We start from the raw sequence: 21,885 nt of genomic DNA on the forward strand, positions 1-21,885 counted from the left end.
GCCTGTAGAGGGTGCCTGTAGAGGGTGATTGTTGTTCTTACACTACAGCATGATCAAATACTTGTTTAGCTTTGACCAAACATTTAATTCAAATGTCCACTTAATCTTTACAATAGAAATGCTACAGCCAGTGTAATTTCTTGAACAAGAACATGTGGACATCAAAACATGCAAACTCTTATTTTAAAACTTTTATTTTCAGTAAACTTTTATTTTGAAATCATGAAGAACAACAATTTGCATATTTAAAAACATTGATGTATTCTCCTGTGGTGTTGGTTTATAAATTATTTACATTACAAATCTGGTGAAATGGCGCACATTGTGTTTCCAGGTGAAAGTTATAAGCAACCCACTCTCACAGGATATGCAGAGATGGAGTTTGTTAAATGAACTGCTGAGACATGCTCTACTCATTTAAATGATAACAGTGCAACACTTTGAAACACAAAGCGCGTTAGACTTTGTATGCGTTCCCAAATGTACGTTATTGGAAACCCAAACAAACAGCACATGCAGAAACTGAGTTTGTGTGGAGCAGCATTTGCTGTGAACTGAGCCGCTCTGTAACACTGGAAGAAACATGTAGGGCCCTATCTTGCACCCAGCGCAACTGACTTTGTTCACCGACGCATGTATCATTCCTATTCTGCACCCGATGCACAACGGACTTTTCCCTCCACAGACGCACGTCGGTAAATTAGGGAATGAACTTGCGCTCACGGGGGCGGTTCAGCGAAAAGAGCAGGCATGTTACGGCGCAAACGTTCCCTGGTGCTATTTTGCAGTTCCAGAAAACAATTCTGGCGTGTTATTCAGATACTATTTTAAGGGTGCATGCTTGGCCATAATGTAGAGTGTGCACAACCCTTAAAATTGTATTTTTTGTATTTTTTGACTGCCTACAACAAACACTGATCCCTAAGCCTACCCGTCACTGTAATCCTAACCAACGAAATTAGCTGCAGGGTGGGATTTCTGGTGAAGAGGTTTGGGAACAAAATCACGCTACTCAGACAGCAGTGCAACCCGAAAAACAGATTGAACCCTAAAGCATATAAACATAAAGATAAGTTTAAAAAAAAAAAAAAAACGAGAGAGAGCATTTACATGTGTTTGTATACAAAGTTCTGGCATGAAACTCTAGGTGGTGCAGGCTAATAGGTCCTTTTACTCACCTGTTCATAATCACATCGTTATCTGTAGGGTGCAGCTGATTGGTTCCTGCCGTATCAGTAGCCAATGAGCTCACTGCTCAACCTTCAAATACTTGGGTAGCATTTGTTCTAGCAGTGCAGCGTGCTTTCAGAAACCCTCCACCTTCCCCAGCTCCACCTGTATAGATGTGCTACAGGTTATTAATGTACCCTATATTATACAGCAGCAGCTTGTCTTACTTGCTCACAGCAGCGTGTCGTGTATGTATTGGCAGTAGCAAGTCTCGTACTTGCTCTGCCGCAGCAGCAGCAATAACCTACAGCAGCAGCAGCAGCAGCAGCAGCAGCAGCAACATAGTAGATCTATTCCGCCAAGACCAAACATACAACATTGTCATACCCATTACCATGCCAATCACTCCGAGAGTTGTCATGAAAGGATATATGGATGTAATTGACATGTTAAAGGGTTAGTTCCCCAAAAAATTATTACATTAATTACTCACCCTCATGTTGTTCAAAACCCGTAAGGCTTTCATTTATCTTCGGAATACAAATGAAGATCTTTTTTAAGAAAAGAGCTGAGGGCTTTCTAAGTGATCGAAAAACTAATCCATATAAATTGAGCGGCTTAGTCCAAGATTTTCTGCAGAGACTCAATTGCTTCATATGATGAACAGATTAGGCTTTTATTCACATATAAACATTCATCAACTCACACTTCAGTTGTGGTAAACGAAAGCTCAACCATGTTCGTTTGACGCGCAAGAACCAATGAGGTTCATTCTTGTGTCCTACGCATAACGTTTGAGCTGAAGAAAAACAAAAATCTAATGGGTTTGGAATGACATGAGTCATTGAGTCAGTGAATAATGACATAATTTTCATTTTTGGGTGAGCTATCCTTTTAACTGTTGATTTTTTGCTATAAGGTGAAATGCTTAGAATTTATGTAAACCAGTGCTTTAGTGGAGATGACAGATCACGTTGTCACAATGAAAAAGAGAGAACATTGAACAACACAATTATCCATTGATGAAGTTAAAAAATAAGTTTGGTTTTATTTATTTATTTAATTGTGAGTGTTAAATTGACGAACCAAGAGCCAGCTATACTGAGATATTTGGTTTCACTTGACAAGGCTTCATGAATATATTCATCTTTCAGCCCCATTATTTGTGAGATAACAAGCAAATGAATTAGTGGCAAGCAGGGCGGGGCCGAGAGCCATGAGAGAACGGCCGGCGGCGTGATTGATAATAAGCATCACCTGCGCCACACCGGCCTCGTATCTCTCACGGAGGAGCTACAGAAGCATAAAAGGAGGAGCGACGACAGTGAATCTGCTATGGGGAATCCACGGTGCCATCCAGCATTGCTGAGCAGAGTCTTCCGCCATAGACGCTTGAGGCTGTCAGCTAAAGTGAGTTGCCGGGGGGACGGGCGAACTTGTTGCCGGCTGTCTGGGTTGTGGAGGAGCAGGGAATGGGGGACTACTGCTGACTGCCTGAACCCAAAGGAGCCATCGGCGTCCACCAGACGGTGGAGGATTGTCAAGCCATCCACCGAGGGCTATCCAGCTCCACCGCCAGGCATCGTGGAGGAGTTCACCCAGCTGGTGGGAGACCGAATGGCTGTGTGTTTTGGGAACGGACCTATTTTTTGTCCCTCTCGTCTCTCTTCCTTCTCTCGTCTTTGTCACTCCTCTTGCTTCTGTCTCCTTCTCTGGCCATGACTGGCCCCTCGTGAGTACCCTCGGCCTGCGAGGGGCGATGGGGGTATGTGGCGAGCAGGGAAGGACCGAGAGCCATGAGAGAACGGCTTATCTCTCACTGAGGAGCTACGGAAGCATAAAAGGAGGAGCGACGACAGTGAAGGAAGAGAGAGGACCAGTCCTGAATTTACGTTGTGTTTTGTTTATGTGAGTGCAGCAGTCGTCTGTGAAGGGCTGCCGCATTAACGTTTGTTTTGTCATTTGTTTTATATGGAATTAATTAAAGTATGTGAAACATTTGCCGGTTACTGTCTCCTTCTTCCTTTATCAACATACTTCGTTACAGAATTTAACTATAAATGTAATTCACGCTTTTCAAAAACGTAATAAAGGCTTGGCGTTAACTACATCTGTTCATCACAGAATTCATGAATGAGTTTTTTTAAGAGTAACCACCTGAATTATTTTGCCTGGTTTGCCTGACAAGGCATTTCTATAACGAGGTGACACAAATAAACCTGGCTACTACTCTAAATCTGTTTCATTTATTTATTTTGTTATGTCAGTACTGCCAGCCCGTTCTCATCCTAGGGCGTCATATATTGACGCTCTTGACATTTCGTCTACATCAAACGCACATGGCACCCTTTAGCGTCAATATGAGACACAGATAGAAATGGGCCAGAAGGCGCCTCCTAGCGGTCTAACCCTAACCCTACACTAGACCTAAACCTACCCATAACCGAACAAAGCTCTGTGCGTCTCATATTGACGCTAAAGGGTGCCATGTGCGTTCGATGTAGACGAAATGTCAAAAGCGTCAGTATTATGACGCCCAAGGATGAGAATGCGTTGGTACTGCACAGTGTCGGCAACATTATTATTACAAGAAGTAACTACACAAATAATATTATCTAAAATTACGTTATCCAATTATTTTATCATTTACAGGTAAGATGACTCCATTTTCTAAGAACATGGATTCTGTCTCTCTCTGGATAACATTCGTAATTCTTTTTGGTTCTCTCTGTGATGGTGGCAAAATCTTGGTGGTACCTGTGGAGGGAAGTCACTGGGTGAACATGGATATCCTCATCAAGGCTTTACATGGTCAAGGGCACAGCATTGATGTAATACGCACCTATAATAGCTGGTTCGTAAAGGAGAATTCAACTTATTACAACTCTATAACCATACCAAACACCAAAGGAATGGATGAAGAATTTGTTGAAGACATGCTCTCCAAACTAATCGACCATGAAAAAGGAAAAAGGTACTGGCTGAGCGCTGTACGTCTGAGTTTGGATATGGTTAGTAACATGTATGAAATGCATAAAATGATATGTCAGCTTATAACAAACATGTTTGAAAGTGAGGAAATTATGAAGGTACTTCATGAAAAACAGTATGATCTGATGCTTACGGATCCGGCATGGGGTGCAGGCATTCTCCTGGCTCATGAACTCAAGTTACCCATGGTATATAATGTGAGATGGACCACTACTGGTGAGGGACACTTTAACATCGCTCCCTCACCAATGTCTTACATCCCTATCACAGGATCTGGAAACACTGACAAGATGAGCTTCTTTCAACGAGTAAAAAATGTTTTCCACTATTTCCTAATGGCCTTTCAGTACAGCTATTTTAATTTGCCACAGTACCAAGCACTTTGTGACAAATATTTCCATCCACCTGTGAATTTTTATGAACTTCTCCAGGGGGCTGATATATGGCTTATGAGGGTTGATTTTGTTTTTGAATTTCCACGTCCAACAATGCCAAATATTATCTACATTGGAGGCTTTCAGTGTAAACCAGCAAAGGCCCTTCCACATGATCTGGAAGACTTCATGCAAAGTTTTGGAGAGCATGGAGTCATCATCATGTCTTTAGGGGCATTTATCAGTGCCCTACCAGATGATTTAACAGCAGAAATAGCTACTGCTTTTGCTCGGCTCCCACAAAAGGTGATTTGGAGATACACTGGAAAGAGACCATCTACTTTGGGGAACAACACATTACTGGTTGACTGGATGCCACAGAACGATCTTCTAGGGCATCCAAAGACTAAAGTTTTTATTGCACATGGCGGAACCAATGGGGTTCAAGAATCTTTGTACCATGGTATTCCAGTGGTTGGAATTCCATTCTTTTTTGACCAGTACGACAATCTTGTTCGTTTGCAAGAAAGGGGAGGAGCCAAGATCGTTTCCATCGCAACTTTAGATAAAAACACACTGCATGCAGCCATACAGGAAGTAATCATTGAACCATCTTACAGACTGAGTATGCAGAGACTCTTTTATCTGCACAGAGACAAACCAGTTAAACCTTTGGACAGTGCCCTCTTCTGGATTGAGTTTGTAATGAGACACAAAGGTGCTGCTCACCTACGTACAGAGTCCTATAAACTGCCTTGGTACTCCTATTACTCAGTAGATGTTGCAGTTACATTGTTTGCAGTTGTTTTGATATTCACTCTCTTCCTATTTTTAACCAGTAGATTTGTGTGTGGCAAGTGTTGCAGCAGAAAAAGGAAAACTGAGTGACATATTTGCATATTAAAGGGTCATGAAGACATAAACCAAATTTCCTGTAATTTTAAGTGAGTTATGAGTGTTGAACATCATAGAAGTTAATTACTATCTGTTAGTTTTGCATGTAGGAGAAAAGATAAAGATGTGTTCTGGCGACTGGCGTGTTTATTGAACCAATCAGATAAGAGTAAATCGAGAGTCAGCGAGAAGCTCATTTGATTGGCTACATGAAGAAGGTGGACCCGCCCTCCTCTTCGCGCTTGCAAAACTCAGCGAGAGAATCGTGCCAAAACTGTAAACGCAGCTAAGATGCAACTGTACAAATTATTTCGGAAACTTTTTTGCCCCATGTACACAAAGTAATTTGCAACAGTTTATTTTTTTATGCGATCAATCTGTTTTGCAGTTCCAGACTCTGAGAGTTTCTGCATTGCATAAGTTCTCTATAAGATCCTGAGTCTTTGACACAAACACAATTCATCCACCTTGTGAGTGTAACCGGTATTTACGGCCCTTTAACCGATCAAAAAGCTTATAAAAACCCTGCAAAATAAGCATCAAAAGTTATCAAAGATGCAACAGCGTATTCATATATCTTCTATGCAGAGAACAAATGTGAATGGCTGTGCATTATTTGTGCATTAAATTACAGCTGTCACAGGATATGTATGTATTTGCGTAATTTACAGTGAGCATACAAAACCTTGTGTGTTTTGTGTTGCATGTAATGGTAATTTGCATTGTGCACTTGTGGGAAGATTTGATGCTTTTAATGAGATCGAAATAAAACTGTCTGAATCAGAAGCCGTTGCTGTGTTGTCTGTCTCTCCTCCACTTCACAGCTCAACCATTTCCACTCTGTCAAAACTATGATGAAAACTGACTGCTGCTGAAACCAAGTAGGAAGAGCTGCAGACCGGAGCTCTCCAAATCTCCCAAACTGGGCAGAACCTCCAAAAGGGGGCGGGCTCTCCACGTGCAAAGACTTTTGCCATTGGATCTGGCCTCAGCCAATTGACTTACGTTTCAAAATAGTTAAAAAAAGTTTGTAAATGAACCATTATTTCTAGTTTATCTAAACAAAAAGTTATAAAACATGGTATATAAATACTAATTCCTGTATAAATAGATATTCTAAAATGCTTTAGTTTTGCTTTTATAAATTGAATGTGCATATTACAGATAACTTAATTTTCCTAAGGTGATTTGTGATAGTCCCATCTGTAATATTATACAGCAGATTTTTTTGTGTGTGTGTGTTATATAGTATGGCAAGTTTACAGATGCAGAAAAGTTCCAGATACTCATTTTCACAATACTTGTCAAATAAATAAATGAACTCATTTTATTTCACTTGTAGTGATTGCAAATTGAAAAATGACTTCCAATAATCCTGAAAAAAGGTTAAAGGGATAGTTAACACAAAAATAAAAATTCTGTTCCCTTTTGTCAGTCATAACGTACATAGTAGTTAGAGAGCAGTTTCCTGAAAGAGCATACATGGTTTGACACTGCGTCTTTTTCAAGATGTCATTCAAATCGTGTGTATCTGGATGCGGTCGTTTCCTGTCTTCATTTGACGGCCATGATCACTGTTTCACATGCCTGGGCTTAAGCGTGTTAAGACTGCGTTCGTGGTTGGTTTATGTTCTCTCATGAGAGCATGACCATGTCGGAACGTTGTTCGTCTCCCCTTTCTCGTAAAGGCTTGAGCCGCTCAGCGTGCCGTCGAGCTGCCGGCTGACAGCATGGGTTGTCACGGCAACCCTGCGCGGGTCGTTTGGCACTCTAGATGCGCCATCGAGACTCAAGTGTCTCAAACGAGGTGGAGTCCCTTTGCCTATTCCCTGATCTAGTTCCTCTTCTGGTGACCACCAGAAAAGGGCTACTTTGGCTAATAGCACTGGTGATCTGAGGATTACTGTGAGCGTTCCCCGACGAGACCACCTCCTCGGGCCCCTCTCTCCTCTAGCGCATCGCATACATGTTGAGACTGCGTTCGTGGGTGGTTTATGCTCTCAAGAGAGCATGACCACGTCGACACATTGTTCATCTTGCCTTTCTCATGAGGGCTTGAGCGCTCAGCGTGCCATCGAGTTTGACGGCCACGTTCTCTGTCTCGCATGCCTGGCAGCTTCCGGATGGGATTACTGGTCCTTCTCATGAGGGACCAAGCATTTCATTCGGGGCTCCAGGGGAGGATCAGATGCCGATCGCTGCATCGGAGAGAGGGCTGTTACGCTCTGGAAATGAAGATGATGCTGAGTTCCCACTATAATGGTGTGTGTGCTCATGCTGAATCAGATTCAGACTTGACGGCCACACTTTCCTGGGCTACTCTGGGGGGCGCTGTGCAGTGTGTAATCGCCTTGCCCCGCCCCGTGCCTGCTCGGATGTGTGTGAAAAACTTTGGCAGTATGGAAGCATATTGGTGCCAATATGGCAAGCCAAACATGCCAAAATCTGCAGAAAAAGTTTTTCCTCTCACTACCCTTGGTGGTGGGGCGGCTGTGCTAATTGCAGACCGCCTCTTCCCTGCATGTGATGGCCACCCTACAAGTCTGTGGAAGGCCAAAACACTAAATGCACAAGGGTAGTTCTCAGTCGGGGTTGAGTTGCGCATAGTGACTGACTGTGGTTTAAGTCAGAGCGCTGGCCCTCGGTCAGATGAACTGTCTCCTGTCTCAGCAGCCCTGAGACTGTCGACCCAGAGTAAGCTGCTCTTTCCTGGTGGAGGGCCAGGTGGAGAATCTTTTTTTTAATCAAATTCTGTTCCACCGCAAACAACATCTCAGTCAAGTCAAGTCAAGTCATCTTTATTTATATAGCGCTTTTTACAATACAGATTGTATCAAAGCAGCTTCACAGTGATAACATGAAAATAAAGTTTGTTTCTAGAAGAAAATTGCATCATCATCCACCTTAAGTAAGGCAGATCAATAATATTGTTGAATATTAAATGTCCCCAACTAAGCAAGCCAAAAGCCAAGGCAACAGTGGCAAGGACCCAAAACTCCATCAGGTGACAGAATGGAGAAAAAACCTTGGGAGAACCCAGGCTCAGTTGGGGGCCAGTTCTCTGGCCAACGAGCGAACAGTGTATGATTATGATCCAGCCAGCATTACAGGTCAGAAGTCAGATTAGATCAGAACATTCAGTATGTTTATCCTGTTCCATTTGGTTGGAATTCGGAGTCATCACGCCGGTATGGAGACGAGTTTGTTGAGGATCAGTGCTGATGGCTGTCGTGTCGATGAGGCCTTCACAGGGCTGATGTGACTGGCACTTCAGGATGCGTCATAGATGTGTCCAGGCGCAGGTCCTTCATCAGATCTGGATACGGCCTGTATCCGGCGGACTGCGGTAAACCTCAGATAAACAGAGAGACTAATATTAGCATAGACACCATACTTATGATGTAACAAGTACATCAGGATTTATGGGGAGTGTTCCCGGTTCCAGCTGACCTAAACTATGCACCCTAACATTGAATTATACATAACATATACATATAAAATTGAGTCAGCAGTACCCAAATTCTCAGTAAGAGCAGCTTCTCTATCTCTGGGTCTCAAGAGGGCATAAATGGCAGTGAGGGATGCTTCCATGCCTTGCCACTCCCATCCCCCTCTATCGCCAGCAGGCAGCAATGTGTATTTCGGGGATGCCACCAGGCCTTCCCACGCACCCTCTGCCCAGCTGGTCGCACCCTCTGACCAGCTGGTCCCTCCAGACGATATGAAGACAGGGCTTGACAACCCCTACTTCATTGTACCCAAGAAGGACACTTGGTGGGTGAAGAAGGCAGAAGAGATACAGCGCATGGCAGACTGCAACAACTCGCAAGGCTTCTATGATGCCATCAAAACTCTCTACGGCCCCAGGAAGAGAGTGATTGCTCCAGTTCGTTCAGCTGATGGCTCGACTCTCCTCAAGGACCGCCATGAGATCCTTACCCACTGGGCAAACCATTTTGAGACTCTCCTCAACCTCAATAACCCTGTTGACATTTCTATCCTGGATAACATCCCCGACTTATCACTAGTCACACACCTCAACAATCCCCCTCAGTTCCTGGAGACACGCCAAGCCATTGCGAGTCTTAAAAACAATAAAAGTGCTGGACCTGATGGCATTCCGGCAGAGGTCTGGAGTACATACCTCCTTGCCGCCTGCACCTCCTCATCTGTCACATCTGGGAATGTGAGACCCTCCCACAAGACTGGAAGGATGCCGATATTGTGGTCATATATAAACAAAAAGGGGATAGAGCCGTGTGCGGCAACAGCCGTGGAATCTCCCTCCTCTCAATCGCAGGGAAAGTTCTGGCTAAAATCATGCTCAATAGGCTAGTTAAGTACATCTCAGAAGCTGCACTTCCGGAAACGCAATGTGGCTTCCGGAAGACTAGATCCACCACTGACATGATTTTTGTCTTAAGGCAGTTGCTAGAAAAAAGCAGAGAGCAGCGCACAGACCTCTACATAGCCTTCATTGACCTCAGTAATGCATTTGACACTATCAACCGTGAGATGCTCTGGAAACAACTTTCCAAACTTGGGGTACCACCCAAGTTCCTCACCATTCTACAGCAGCTGCACAATGGGATGCAAGCCAGAGTCACCACAGGAGAACTTCAGTCAGAGTTCTTTAATGTAAATGTTGGGGTGAAGCAGGGCTGTGTCTTGGCTCCAGTCCTTTTCAACCTCCTTCTCTCTGCCGTCACTCACCTTTTTCATTGTGCTTTAGGACACAAGGATGGTGTTCTTCTTGAATACCGCCTTGATGGAAGCCTCTTTAACATCCGGAGGTTGCAGGCCTACACAAAGACCAAATCCTGCTGCATAGCTGAATTACAATATGCTGATGACTGCGCGATTCTAGCATATAGTCCTGAATCCATGCAGCATGCCCTCAACACAATAACCAGTCTCTACCAATCCTTTGGTCTTCAGGTTAACATTAAAAAAACTGAGGTTATTTCCCAAATCTTCTCTCAAACCTCTTCACCCCCCAGCTTCCATATAAACGGCATTACACTTAAAAATGTAGATCAGTTCGCTTACCTTGGTTCAACTCTGTCCTCTTGCTGCGCCCTTGATATGGAAATACATATATGTATCAAAAAAGCCTCTTCATCATTCGGTCGCCTTCGTAGTAGGGTTTTTGAAAACCGAAATCTGAGGGTCAGCACCAAGGTTGCTGTCTATAATGCTGTGTGTGTCTCCACCCTGCTTTATGGGGCGGAAACATGTACTCCGTACAGCCGACACATCCCTCTCTTGCAATCCTTCCACATCCGCTGCCATCCGCTGCCTCTCCTGGATGGACCGAGTCCAACATGCGGAAATCCTACAGAGTACCAATTCTATCTGCATGGAAGCCGCTGTGGCTAAGAAACACCTACGATGGATAGGGCATACCATCCGTATGCCGGACCACCGCTTGCCTCGCCAAGTCCTCTATGGCCAACTACAAGGCGCCAAACGAGCAGCTGGTGGACAAAAGAAGCGCTATAAGGACTACACCAAGGGACTTTTAAAGCATTCCAACATCAACCCCATGCAGCTTGAAGCTCTGGCACAGGACAGATCAGCCTGGCAGGTTACCTGTGCCCGAGTAGTTTCACAAATCCACAACAAAGACCAACAGCGGAGAGCCGAGAGACGCAGACAAAGACACCAGAGGGCAGCTGGGGCTCCTCTGTCCTTTGGTTTCCCCTGCTCCACCTGCGGACGAGTGTGCGGCTCAAGGATCGGCCTCAACGCCCACGAGAAGTGGCACCAACGGCAATGTCGTTGATCCCCTCCCTAACCACGAAGCAAGCGTCATCATCGGAAACGATGGACAGCTATGAAGTCAGCCCAGTGGCCAGTAGCACGAAGGACCCGTTCTTATTGTCGGCTTGCAACGCAACTCCCGCCCTGTTGGGCCGGATAAGTGCGTCTATTTGCTCCAGTAGTGTTCCCGAGAAATGACTAACCCTGTGGAGTTCCTCCGTCACCCCTGCGGCAGTCAGACGTTGCGAAGCGTCTGACGCCAAGCCTACACTCGTATGCATTGTGGAACCTGTGCTAGGCTGGGTGTCCATATGTAGCGGTCCCTGCGTCGACCCCATATGTGTATTCATCTACGATCAGCGTACGTAATAGTGACTGACGAAGGGGAACGTCTCGAGTATGTATGGTAACCCTCGTTCCCCGAGGACGGAATGGAGATGGACGTCCCCTCGCCACAGTTGCTGAGCTTCCGCTGTACGGCTGAGTCACAAGTCCGGCTCCTCAGTATTACTAACAGTATTTATATCGTTTTTACCTCTTGTAACACAGCCACGTCCAAGTGATCTGAGAGCGCGAGCGCATCCTAGTGTGTGACGCGTGCGCAGACTGGTGCATAGATATATACACTAGATGTCGTCTTGGCTACGGCAGTTCATTGGAACGAATGTCTTTAATGCGACATCTAATGTATATATATCTATGCACCAGTCTGCACACACGTCACACAGCAGGATGCGCGCGCCCTCAGATCACTAAATACCGTTCGTTTTCTCACACAAACCGCTTGTTTCGTGTCTTAGGCCATCAATGTGTACTTACGATGGGGAATTGTTTAATTTGGAAGATGGGGAATTGTTTTAATTAGGACTCTGTGCATGCTCTTTGAGGGGGTGACCATAGACCTGCATGATATGACTGTCAGACAAGAACGGTTTGACCTAAAAATATCAAAATTGAAACTACTGCGGAAAAAAGACACCTACATCTTGGATGCCCTTGAGGTACGCTAAAACATACCCAGTGTTGGGGTAGTTACTCAAAAAATGTAATTAGTTATTAGTTACTAGTTACTTCTGAAAATTGTAATGAGATTACTTTACTAGTTACTGCATTTGAAAAGTAACTTCACTACTTATTACTTTACTTTCCCATTTCTTAATTTACCCTGTAGATACGGACAAAAATCATAGCCCTATCATCACTTAGCCTGTCCGCATAGTGTTTATAAATGTAGCCTATACAAAATGGCATGTAAAACCATATGAAAGAACAATATCCATGTCTGCAGAAAGAAATATGCCTCACTGTAAAATCCACAAACAACTCGATAAAGGACAAATGTCCGCGGTGGTAGACACATAATCAGGGCTGGACTGGGACAAAAAAAATCGGCCCTGGCATTTTGGCCATAATAATAATAGCACGCTAATAGACATATATTGTAAAACAAATGCACTGAAAAATAAAGGAAACTTTCACAATTAGTTTTGTACTAATTTCTATACTTGAAAGAGATATAAGCACATGATCTTTTATTTTTGCGGAAAACATGGTTTACAAACGCGTCTCATTACATTTATAGTAAATTACGGCAATCAACTATGCAGATGTGGGAATAATGCGTTACTGGGTTAACGGTTCCCACACTCATGACATAGCCTGAGTGTTTTGAAAGTAACTGTTAGTTCTGCTTACCGCAGGCTCTACACTTTTTAACTAATGCATTACACCAGCGCAGCCAATTAAGTGGGTGAAGGGATGGGCCGCCGATGTACGAGTTTTATGGTCCGTTAAGACAAAAAAAACAGAAAAAGAAAAAAAGTATGAGATGTCGGCCCAAAAGGCACGTGCTGGCTGCTAATTTCACTGGGAATCTCCCGGTAGTCCCGATGGCCAGTACTTGCTGCCTGGGCATAGAGTGCATTCCACGCGAATATTTTTGTCCTTTCGAGCAATAAACTGAAAGTAATGTGTCTCCATTTCCCGCTACCCTTCGCACCAGCAGCTACGTCACTCAAATCGATCTCTATGACAACGGTGCAAGCACACACAGAATGATGAATGAAGACCCTGAGTCAGATGTGCAGTCAGTAGCTGTGTTTACATGGACACTTATAATCAGAGTGACGGCTCAACCGGACAAAAAACCTTCATGTAAACACCTTAATCAATCCGATTGAGCTCGATCCGAATGAAATTTCGATCGGATTGAAAGGGGTGGTTTATATCTTTTGTAATCCGATCGAGAGAACATGTAAACACTTAATCGTATTGAAAACCGAAACTGAAAGGACTGCGCATGTGCAATGACGTTAAATAGCGTAATGACGTTCTTCCTGTTGAATAAAGTGTCATATTAATAAGTTTCCCGTCATTCTAAAATTCTCATTTCACTCGTCTGTGAAGTGAAGCAGGACAACGTCCCACCAGTGCTTGTTTTGGATTCTCATCCATAGACGTCTGGTTTTGGCCGCGGGGAGGGGCATTTTTACTGCGTGATAAATAAGCAGCACGGCAAAACGGTTAATATGCTCTAAATTATGACCAGAGACGAATTAATATTACGTCTGCTGTTTAAAACAAATAAAGAACCAATAGAGGAGAATATGTATGCGTGAAAAGCGGGAAACTCTGTATATTCCTGCAGTGTGCGCATGTCAAAACATCAGATCCGATTTGAAACTTGTGACATATAAACGCGCACATCAACCCGATTACTTTATTTATCATTCATGTAAACACCTTGTTCGGATTCATCAATTATATTGATTTCATTCCGATTGTGTCCATGTAAACGTAGCTATTTGAAGAAAATTTTACTGAAGATAGTTTGCAGTTTCATTATGCAGAAGTCAGTTTCAAGATTCACAAGGAGTTACACTATAGAGAACAATATCAATTATACTCTGACACATCACTTACTATACGTCATCACGTCAGGTTGAATGATTCTGATTGGCTAAGAAATAGATACACATAGTACATTTCCACACATGGACTGATAGGCAGAAGCATCTCTTCATCAATGATAAGGCTGACACCCAGACCCTGAGTTTGGTATGAGGTGACCCCCTGTGTCACAGAACTGTGTTATCTAGGCACCAGCTTGTTGGAACAACAAGTCATTCCACCTTGGAGCCTTCAATATGAACTATTTTTCCTGGTTTGCCTGACAAGGCATTCGGATAACGAGGTGACACAAATAAACTTAGCTACTACTCCAAATCTATTTCATTTATTTATTTTGTTTTGTCAGTACTGCACAGTGTCGGCAACATTATTAACTGAAGTAACTAAACAAATAATGTTATCTGATTTTATGTCATCTCATTATTTTATTATTTACAGGCAAAATGACACCATTTTCTAAGAACATGGTTTCTGTCTCTCTCTGGATAACAGTCGTAGTCCTTTTTGGTTCTCTCTGTGATGGGGGCAAAATCTTGGTGGTGCCTTTGGAAGGAAGTCACTGGGTGAACATGGACATCCTCATCAAGGCTTTACATGGTCAAGGGCACAGCATTGATGTAATACGGACCTATAATAGCTGGTTCGTAAAGGAGAATTCAACTTATTACAACTCTATAACCATACCAAACACCAAAGGAATGGATGAAGAATTTGTAGAAGACATGATCTCCAAAACAATAGACCATGAAAGAGGAAAGAGCCACTGGCTGAGCACTGTACAGCTGTTTTTGGATATGGTTAGTGACATGTATGAAATGCATAAAATGATATGTCAGCTTATAACAAACATGTTTGAAAGTGAGGAAATTATGAAGGCACTTCAAGAAAAACAGTACAATCTGATGCTTACTGATCCAGTATGGGGTGCAGGCATTTTCTTGGCTCATAAACTCAAGTTGCCCATGGTATATAATGTGAGATGGACCACTACTGGTGAGGGACACTTTAACATCGCTCCCTCACCAATGTCTTACATCCCTATCACAGGATCTGGAAACACTGACAAGATGAACTTCTTTCAACGAGTAAAAAATGTTTTCCACTATTTCCTAATGGCCTTTCAGTACAGCTATTTTAATTTGCCACAGTACCAAGCACTTTGTGACAAATATTTCAATCCACCTGTGAATTTTTATGAACTTCTCCAGGGGGCTGATATATGGCTTATGAGGGTTGATTTTGTTTTTGAATTTCCACGTCCAACAATGCCAAATATTATCTACATTGGAGGCTTTCAGTGTAAACCAGCAAAGGCCCTTCCACATGATCTGGAAGACTTCATGCAAAGTTCTGGAGAGCATGGAGTTATCATCATGTCTTTAGGGTCATTTATCAGTGCCCTACCAGATGATTTAACAGCAGAAATAGCTACTGCTTTTGCTCGGCTCCCACAAAAGGTGATTTGGAGATACACTGGAAAGAGACCATCTACTTTGGGGAACAACACATTACTGGTTGACTGGATGCCACAGAACGATCTTCTAGGGCATCCAAAGACTAAAGTTTTTATTGCACATGGCGGAACCAATGGGGTTCAAGAATCTTTGTACCATGGTATTCCAGTGGTTGGAATTCCATTCTTTTTTGACCAGTACGACAATCTTGTTCGTTTGCAAGAAAGGGGAGGAGCCAAGATCGTTTCCATCGCAACTTTAGATAAAAACACACTGCATGCAGCCATACAGGAAGTAATCATTGAACCATCTTACAGACTGAGTATGCAGAGACTCTCTTATCTGCACAGAGACAAACCAGTTAAACCTTTGGACAGTGCCCTCTTCTGGATTGAGTTTGTAATGAGACATAAAGGTGCTGCTCACCTCCGTACAGAGTCCTACAAACTGCCTTGGTACTCCTATTACTCAGTAGATGTTGCAGTTACATTGTTTGCAGTTGTTCTGATATTCACTCTATCTATATTTTTAACAGTTCGATATCTGTGTGTCAAGTGCTGCAGCAGAAAAAGGAAAACTGAGTAACACATTTGCATAATAGTATAGACAGGGTTTTTTTCTTAAATGTCTGTCCCATGACTTTGATTATTACTTATGTAATGAACTGCACCCTGAAATTTAGAGAAAAAGAGAATCAAACTACAGGAATTAATGATGACTTTATGTCTGGCTGGAAAACATAAGGATATTTCAAAAGGCAAGCCAAAAGTCTCTAGTAAGCAGGTCTGGTAACACTAATGCAAAATAAAATAAAAATGTAAAGGTTTTTCCAAAGTTTTTAATCTGAATCTCAGATGACAATTTGTATGACTCACTTTTAATTTCAATGGGTTGTACAGAATAATAAAATGTTACTTTCCCTGTCTATGTGTAGTTTTGATTTTTCTAAAATGCATTCATGTATCTGTATTTGCCGTAATCTTTTTCTTTTCTTTTTTTTTTACAGAAAAATATTTCTCAATATCAGATAACATGTACTATACTGTAAAAAAAAAATTGGTATGGGGCAGTTATATTTCCTAATTAATGCCATTACTCTGACCTATATGACTAATTCGGTTTCAAACATTTTACAGGGTTAGCTCAAACATATTTTAAATATATTGTGCAGTGAATAAACCCAATTTATTCCACATCTGTAAAATTATTATACATGTAGTTTCTTTCTGTTATAATTAGTATTAAGTATAATTTATATACTTGAGGCACTGTAATTAGCACTTTTTAATCTAAAATGTCAATATTGGGAAAAAAGTTCATGTCCATGTTGTTTGTAAACTATTTACCTGTACAAAACTTAGACCTGCTGATTTTTAAAATCTTAACCTGACCAGTAGTTTAGTAACTGATTTTAATTAATAATGCTGTGCTATGTGCTATTTCAACAAGGGTCTTGACAATCATTTACAAACTTTGTTAGAAATTGATGAGGTTTAAAAGAATAATTATCAGCTGGACTTGAATTGTACATTAAACATAAAGTGATGACCAAAATTTCTTATTGAAGTAAATAAAAACAAAACAAAAATCAAATTTACAGTTATTTTTTTTATTGTTTCTAAATATCCCCTATTGATTCTTTCAACAGACAGTAATTCAAAATGCATTGTTGTTGACACAAACTATAGCGCTGTATTAGCACACATGGTAATCTGTCAGTCACTGAGACAAACACGAGTCAATCATTTTTAATCTTTAGTACATTGATTTCATGTCTATGTTAAATAAAATAAAACAAAACATTCAGAAGTCATAAGAAACATCAAGACACCACAGAGGTTAGGTTTAGGGGTAGGTTCTGGGTTAGTTATTACCCAGTTATTGTAATTACTAAAATAAGTAGATAGTATGTATATGGGGAACAGGACTGTAAAATAAAGTGCTACCCATTATATTATAGATGTCACACATGTGTTTCATATTGCCGTTGTATGCTGCCTGCCCTGCTTCAGCTGCCAGTCTACTCAAATAGTCTTTCTTATCCTTCTTGATACTCCTCTTCACTGCTTTGTTTTCTTTTGTATAATGGCTTTTTCTGCTCTAATCCTACTGCTATTGACTGCTGCTTTCTTCTTCCTATTCCTATGTAATGAACTTCTGAGCATTACATGCAATAATTAGCTTTGTTATTTTTAGGTGTGAACTTATTAACTAACACCACATTAAACTTTTCCCTCAACACAGCCTCTATTTCACAGTCAGGAATTTCCTTCATGTCCACAAAGTCAGAGTCCTCCTCCGGGTTGTAGGTGATCTCACTGTAAGTCCAGCCAATCAGAGCTCTGAAGCCTGTGGGCGTCTGAAGGGAGCAAATGGACTTCAGCACAAACCGAGAATCTGGACTGGTCTGCAGGCAATCCAGCGTCTCCACGAAATGCTCTTTATTACGGGGTGTTAACGGGAAGCAATACATTGTTTTGGTCAGGCGATGGTCAAGGAGGCTGGAATTAGCATAGACCTTATCTTTGACCACTGGCTTTCTTGATGTCTTCTCAAGAACCCAACTCATCCCATTGTTTAGGAGGCGGAACACGCCGGGAGGTTGTGGCTGATCTTTACCTGAGACCATCTCTAAGGGATACCACAGTTGGCATGACACTCCATAGCTCACATCAGTAATGTAAGGCTTCCCATCAATCTCCACCAGATTGATGAGATGAGAGTCCACGGGGTGGAAATCATTTTTGAACTTGTTGAACACCTTGGAGCCTAGTGTGGTGTATTTGTAACCCATCTCCTTTAGGACCCATGAGAACAAGAGGTTGTTTTCACAACACCAGCCTCCCCGATTGCTCTTGACTAATTTATCATAGATGATGTGCAGGTCTGTCGTATTCTTCTCTCCGCAGTGGATGCTGAGGTTCTCAAATGGAATTTTCATAACATGCAGCTTGTGGATGGTGCGTAAAGTGTCCAGGTCAGGTTTGTCATATTGACCAGTAAACCCGATCCTGTTGAAGTACCCTCTCAGATCCATTAGAGTCCTTTAAGAAACAATGCAAAAACAGTTTTAAAGCTGAAATATGTTTTCCTCATCTTATTAAATACTATTCAATGTGTAGTGACAACTATAAGTACACCATTTGTGGGTTAATTTTCCTGAAAAGTATAAACGCTGTGTCTGGTGCTATCAAAATATTACTCTACTCTTACCCAACACAGCAAACAATTCGGTGAGCTTGGGGCAGGACTATCATATTGTCCAAACAATTGCAGATGGGGGAGTGTTTGGGTCCTTAGTCTCAATTGAGATGACTAAGTATTGCACAAAAGACTGCATCCAAAATCGCATACTTCCCTACTATATACTATTGGTGAAAAACAGTATATGAAAATAGAATTATGTCGGAATTCACAGTACTCATAAAATAGCAGGCAAAATGTACTCATGATGACTTACTGGCCCACCCATAAACCTAGTCTCCAGTGGGTTAAAGCAAATCAAGTAAAACGTTTGAAAATCATCATCATGTTTCGTAATGTTCTAGTATAAAGAAGACCCAGTTGATCGTGGGATCCGACTTGTTGTGACATTCATGCTGAGCAGCGTGTCTCGCAACTGAGATGTTTTGTTCGTATCTAATGTTGTTCTGTTAAATATTAACTCTAATACATTTCAAATGCATCCACTTATAACAAAATAAATAAATAAAAATGTGCGTGACATTTTAAAAATAATTTGCTTTTTGCTCACATATATTGCTTGTCTACTAAGAGAAGTGAAAATTCTCAGCTCTTGACAGAATTTATTTGGTTCATTCTCAGGCTCCTTTTCTCTGTTTATTCTCATTTACATTCAAGGCGAGGTGTTTGTCATGTCAAATGAGCTTATTGTGTTTGCAGCTCTGTTTTGTGAAGTGGGTTGCTCTGCTTTAATAGAATTTGCCCATTCTGCAGTGTTAGTTTAAGAAAAATGTAGGGACTTGAATTTTAATGTTATAGGGCACACAGCAGAAAACAATTAAACATTTTTTTTTTTTTTTTAGTATGTTTCAATATTTCTACTGGAAAAACAAATAGAATATATGTTTTTACAAGATAACTGCATAACAATTTGTATGACAATATTATGTTTTGTACCTAAACAACAACATTTCCTACATTCTTTAGTCACTAAAATTAAATCTGTTCTGATATGTGAACTGCAGGTGATATTTCATAAAAAGTTACTTAAATACAACATAAATTGCAACCAAAAATAGGAGGTGAGAATGGAGTTGTGAAAAACAGAAAGATTTAAGAAAATGTGGGAGCATGGAAGCTACAAAAAGAAGATACAATGAGATAAAACAGTAAGAAAAACAAAGTCTCATTTGTTAACATTAGTTAATGTATTAACTAACATGAACTAACAGCGAACAATATATCTTTACATTTAGTAATTTTTAATGTTTGTTCACAGATAATTAACTAATGTTAACAAATACAACTTTTGATTTTAAAAATGTATTCGGAAATGTTGAAATTAATATTAACTAAGATTAATAAATGCAGTAGAAGTCTCGTTCATTCTTAGTTAATGTTAAAAGTAATATACCGGTAGCTTACTTGTGTTAACAAATGAAACATTGTAAAGTGTTACTGAAAAAAAGTTTAGGAGTGCATGGTAACACATCAACAGAAACATGAACAAACAATAAAAGATCTGTCTAAATTCTTATTATTTTAGTAATAATTAAAATAAAAATCTTACCCTTTGATGAAGCCAGTGATTGAATGTCTCACAGTGTAGAGTCAGAGGTTTAAATAAATGTGTGGGTGGGTCCAAGAGGCGTGGGAACGGAGCGAGGCCAGAGATTGTCTTATTATTGGGAGATGAGAGGGTCTGTATCTCTTACCATTGGAGAAAGCGTAACAGCTAACTTGGATCACGTGAGGCACCTCATCCTATCGTGTAATGGCAGTGACGTCAGTGCCCGCAGTTCAAAGTTTTATGCCAGTCAGTTACAGTCAGTTACAGTTTTACATTAATCAGTTTCTTGTGGATTAGCGCATTGGTCTTGTGAATAAATGTTCTATATTTGGTATTATATCGCTAGTAAATGTACAGCAGGACTACAATGTTTGTGGAATGTGCTTTACTGCGGAAAAAAAAGAGTGTGAATATCTCTATTAGCTGCAAAGTACTAGTCACTGCAAACTTTTTTACCATCATTCATTATTATTCAGCATTATATCATCATCATTAGGCACACAGCAGTTATACACTATATTTAAATTATTTATTTTCTTTTTATTCATTAAAATGTAAAATATCAGCGTCATATGCATGCAGTTATAAGTCATTACAATTCAAGTCTTATCCATCCATCCATCCAATCCATCCATCTTCTTCCGCTTATCCGGGGCCGGGTCGCGGGGGCAGCAGTCTAAGCAGGGATGCCCACACTTCCCTCTCCCTTGACACTTCCTCCAGCTCTTCCGAGGCGTTCCCAGGCCAGCCGGGAGACATAGTCCCTCCAGCATGTCCTATGTCTTCCCCGGGGTCTCCTCCCGGTGGGACATGCCCGGAACACCTTCCTGGGAAGGCGTCCAGGAGGCATCCGGAAAAGATGCCCGAGCCACCTCAGCTGGCCCCTCTCGATGTGGAGGAGCAGCGGCTCTACTCTGAGCTCCTCCCGAGTGACCGAGCTTCTCACCCTATCTCTAAGGGATCGCCCAGCCACCCTGCGGAGAAAGCTCATTTCGGCCGCCTGTATCCGGGATCTTGTCCTTTCGGTCATGACCCACAGCTCATGACCATAGGTGAGAGTAGGAACGTAGATTAATCGGTAAATCGAGAGCTTCGCCTTGCGGCTCAGCTCCTTCTTCACCACGACAGACCGGTACATCGACCGCATTACTGCAGAAGCTGCACCGATCCGTCTGTCAATCTCCCGTTCCATCCTTCCCTCACTCGTGAACAAGACCCCAAGATACTTGAACTCCTCCACTTGAGGAGTCAAGTCTTATCATAACTGGTAAAACCTGAAAGCAAAAGAAAAAAACATCTGTGTTTTTTAATTTCTTTTGACAATATACAATTTCACTCAATATTGCTATTAAATACTATGGTAATGGCGTAAATTAGTCCTACCTGTCGCGACATTCCCTTCTCTGCCTTCTCTAATAAAATAACCTTTTTATCATAGTAAAATCTACATATCGTTCACAACAAAAGGATTGTTTAGCGTAAAACATGTTGAAGATTAGAAGACAGGCAGTCGATTCATTAAATGATAAGCTATTTCCTTACAAAAGCGGTTTATTTAGTGTAGCGCCTCTTCCTC

The 21,885-nt window shown here is 41.6% G+C and overlaps 3 protein-coding genes across 3 annotated transcripts; 2 read left to right on the plus strand and 1 right to left on the minus strand.

Annotated features, from left to right (window-relative positions):
- Positions 1–3,827: 3,827 nt before the first annotated feature.
- LOC308695210 (UDP-glucuronosyltransferase 2A2-like) lies at positions 3,828–6,207 on the plus strand (the record flags this gene model as incomplete). The annotated part of the gene is made up of 1 exon (XM_081373251.1): positions 3,828–6,207. One exon carries the CDS (start codon positions 3,828–3,830, stop codon positions 5,421–5,423), a length of 1,596 nt encoding a protein of 531 aa, XP_081229377.1. The 3' UTR covers positions 5,424–6,207.
- Positions 6,208–14,545: 8,338 nt separating this feature from the next.
- LOC308694647 (UDP-glucuronosyltransferase 2A2-like) lies at positions 14,546–16,141 on the plus strand (the record flags this gene model as incomplete). Its single annotated transcript, XM_081372292.1, has 1 exon — positions 14,546–16,141. The coding sequence occupies one exon, from the start codon at positions 14,546–14,548 to the stop codon at positions 16,139–16,141; it is 1,596 nt and encodes a 531-aa protein (XP_081228418.1).
- A 1,579-nt stretch (positions 16,142–17,720) lies between these two features.
- On the minus strand, positions 17,721–18,593 carry LOC308695117 (arylamine N-acetyltransferase, pineal gland isozyme NAT-10; the record flags this gene model as incomplete). Its single annotated transcript, XM_081373100.1, has 1 exon — positions 17,721–18,593. One exon carries the CDS (start codon positions 18,591–18,593, stop codon positions 17,721–17,723), a length of 873 nt encoding a protein of 290 aa, XP_081229226.1.
- Positions 18,594–21,885: the final 3,292 nt, after the last annotated feature.

The sequence above is a fragment of the Scardinius erythrophthalmus genome (genome assembly GCF_964197995.2).
Source record: "Scardinius erythrophthalmus genome assembly, chromosome: 8".
In the NCBI taxonomy this organism is placed as follows: domain Eukaryota; kingdom Metazoa; phylum Chordata; class Actinopteri; order Cypriniformes; family Leuciscidae; genus Scardinius; species Scardinius erythrophthalmus.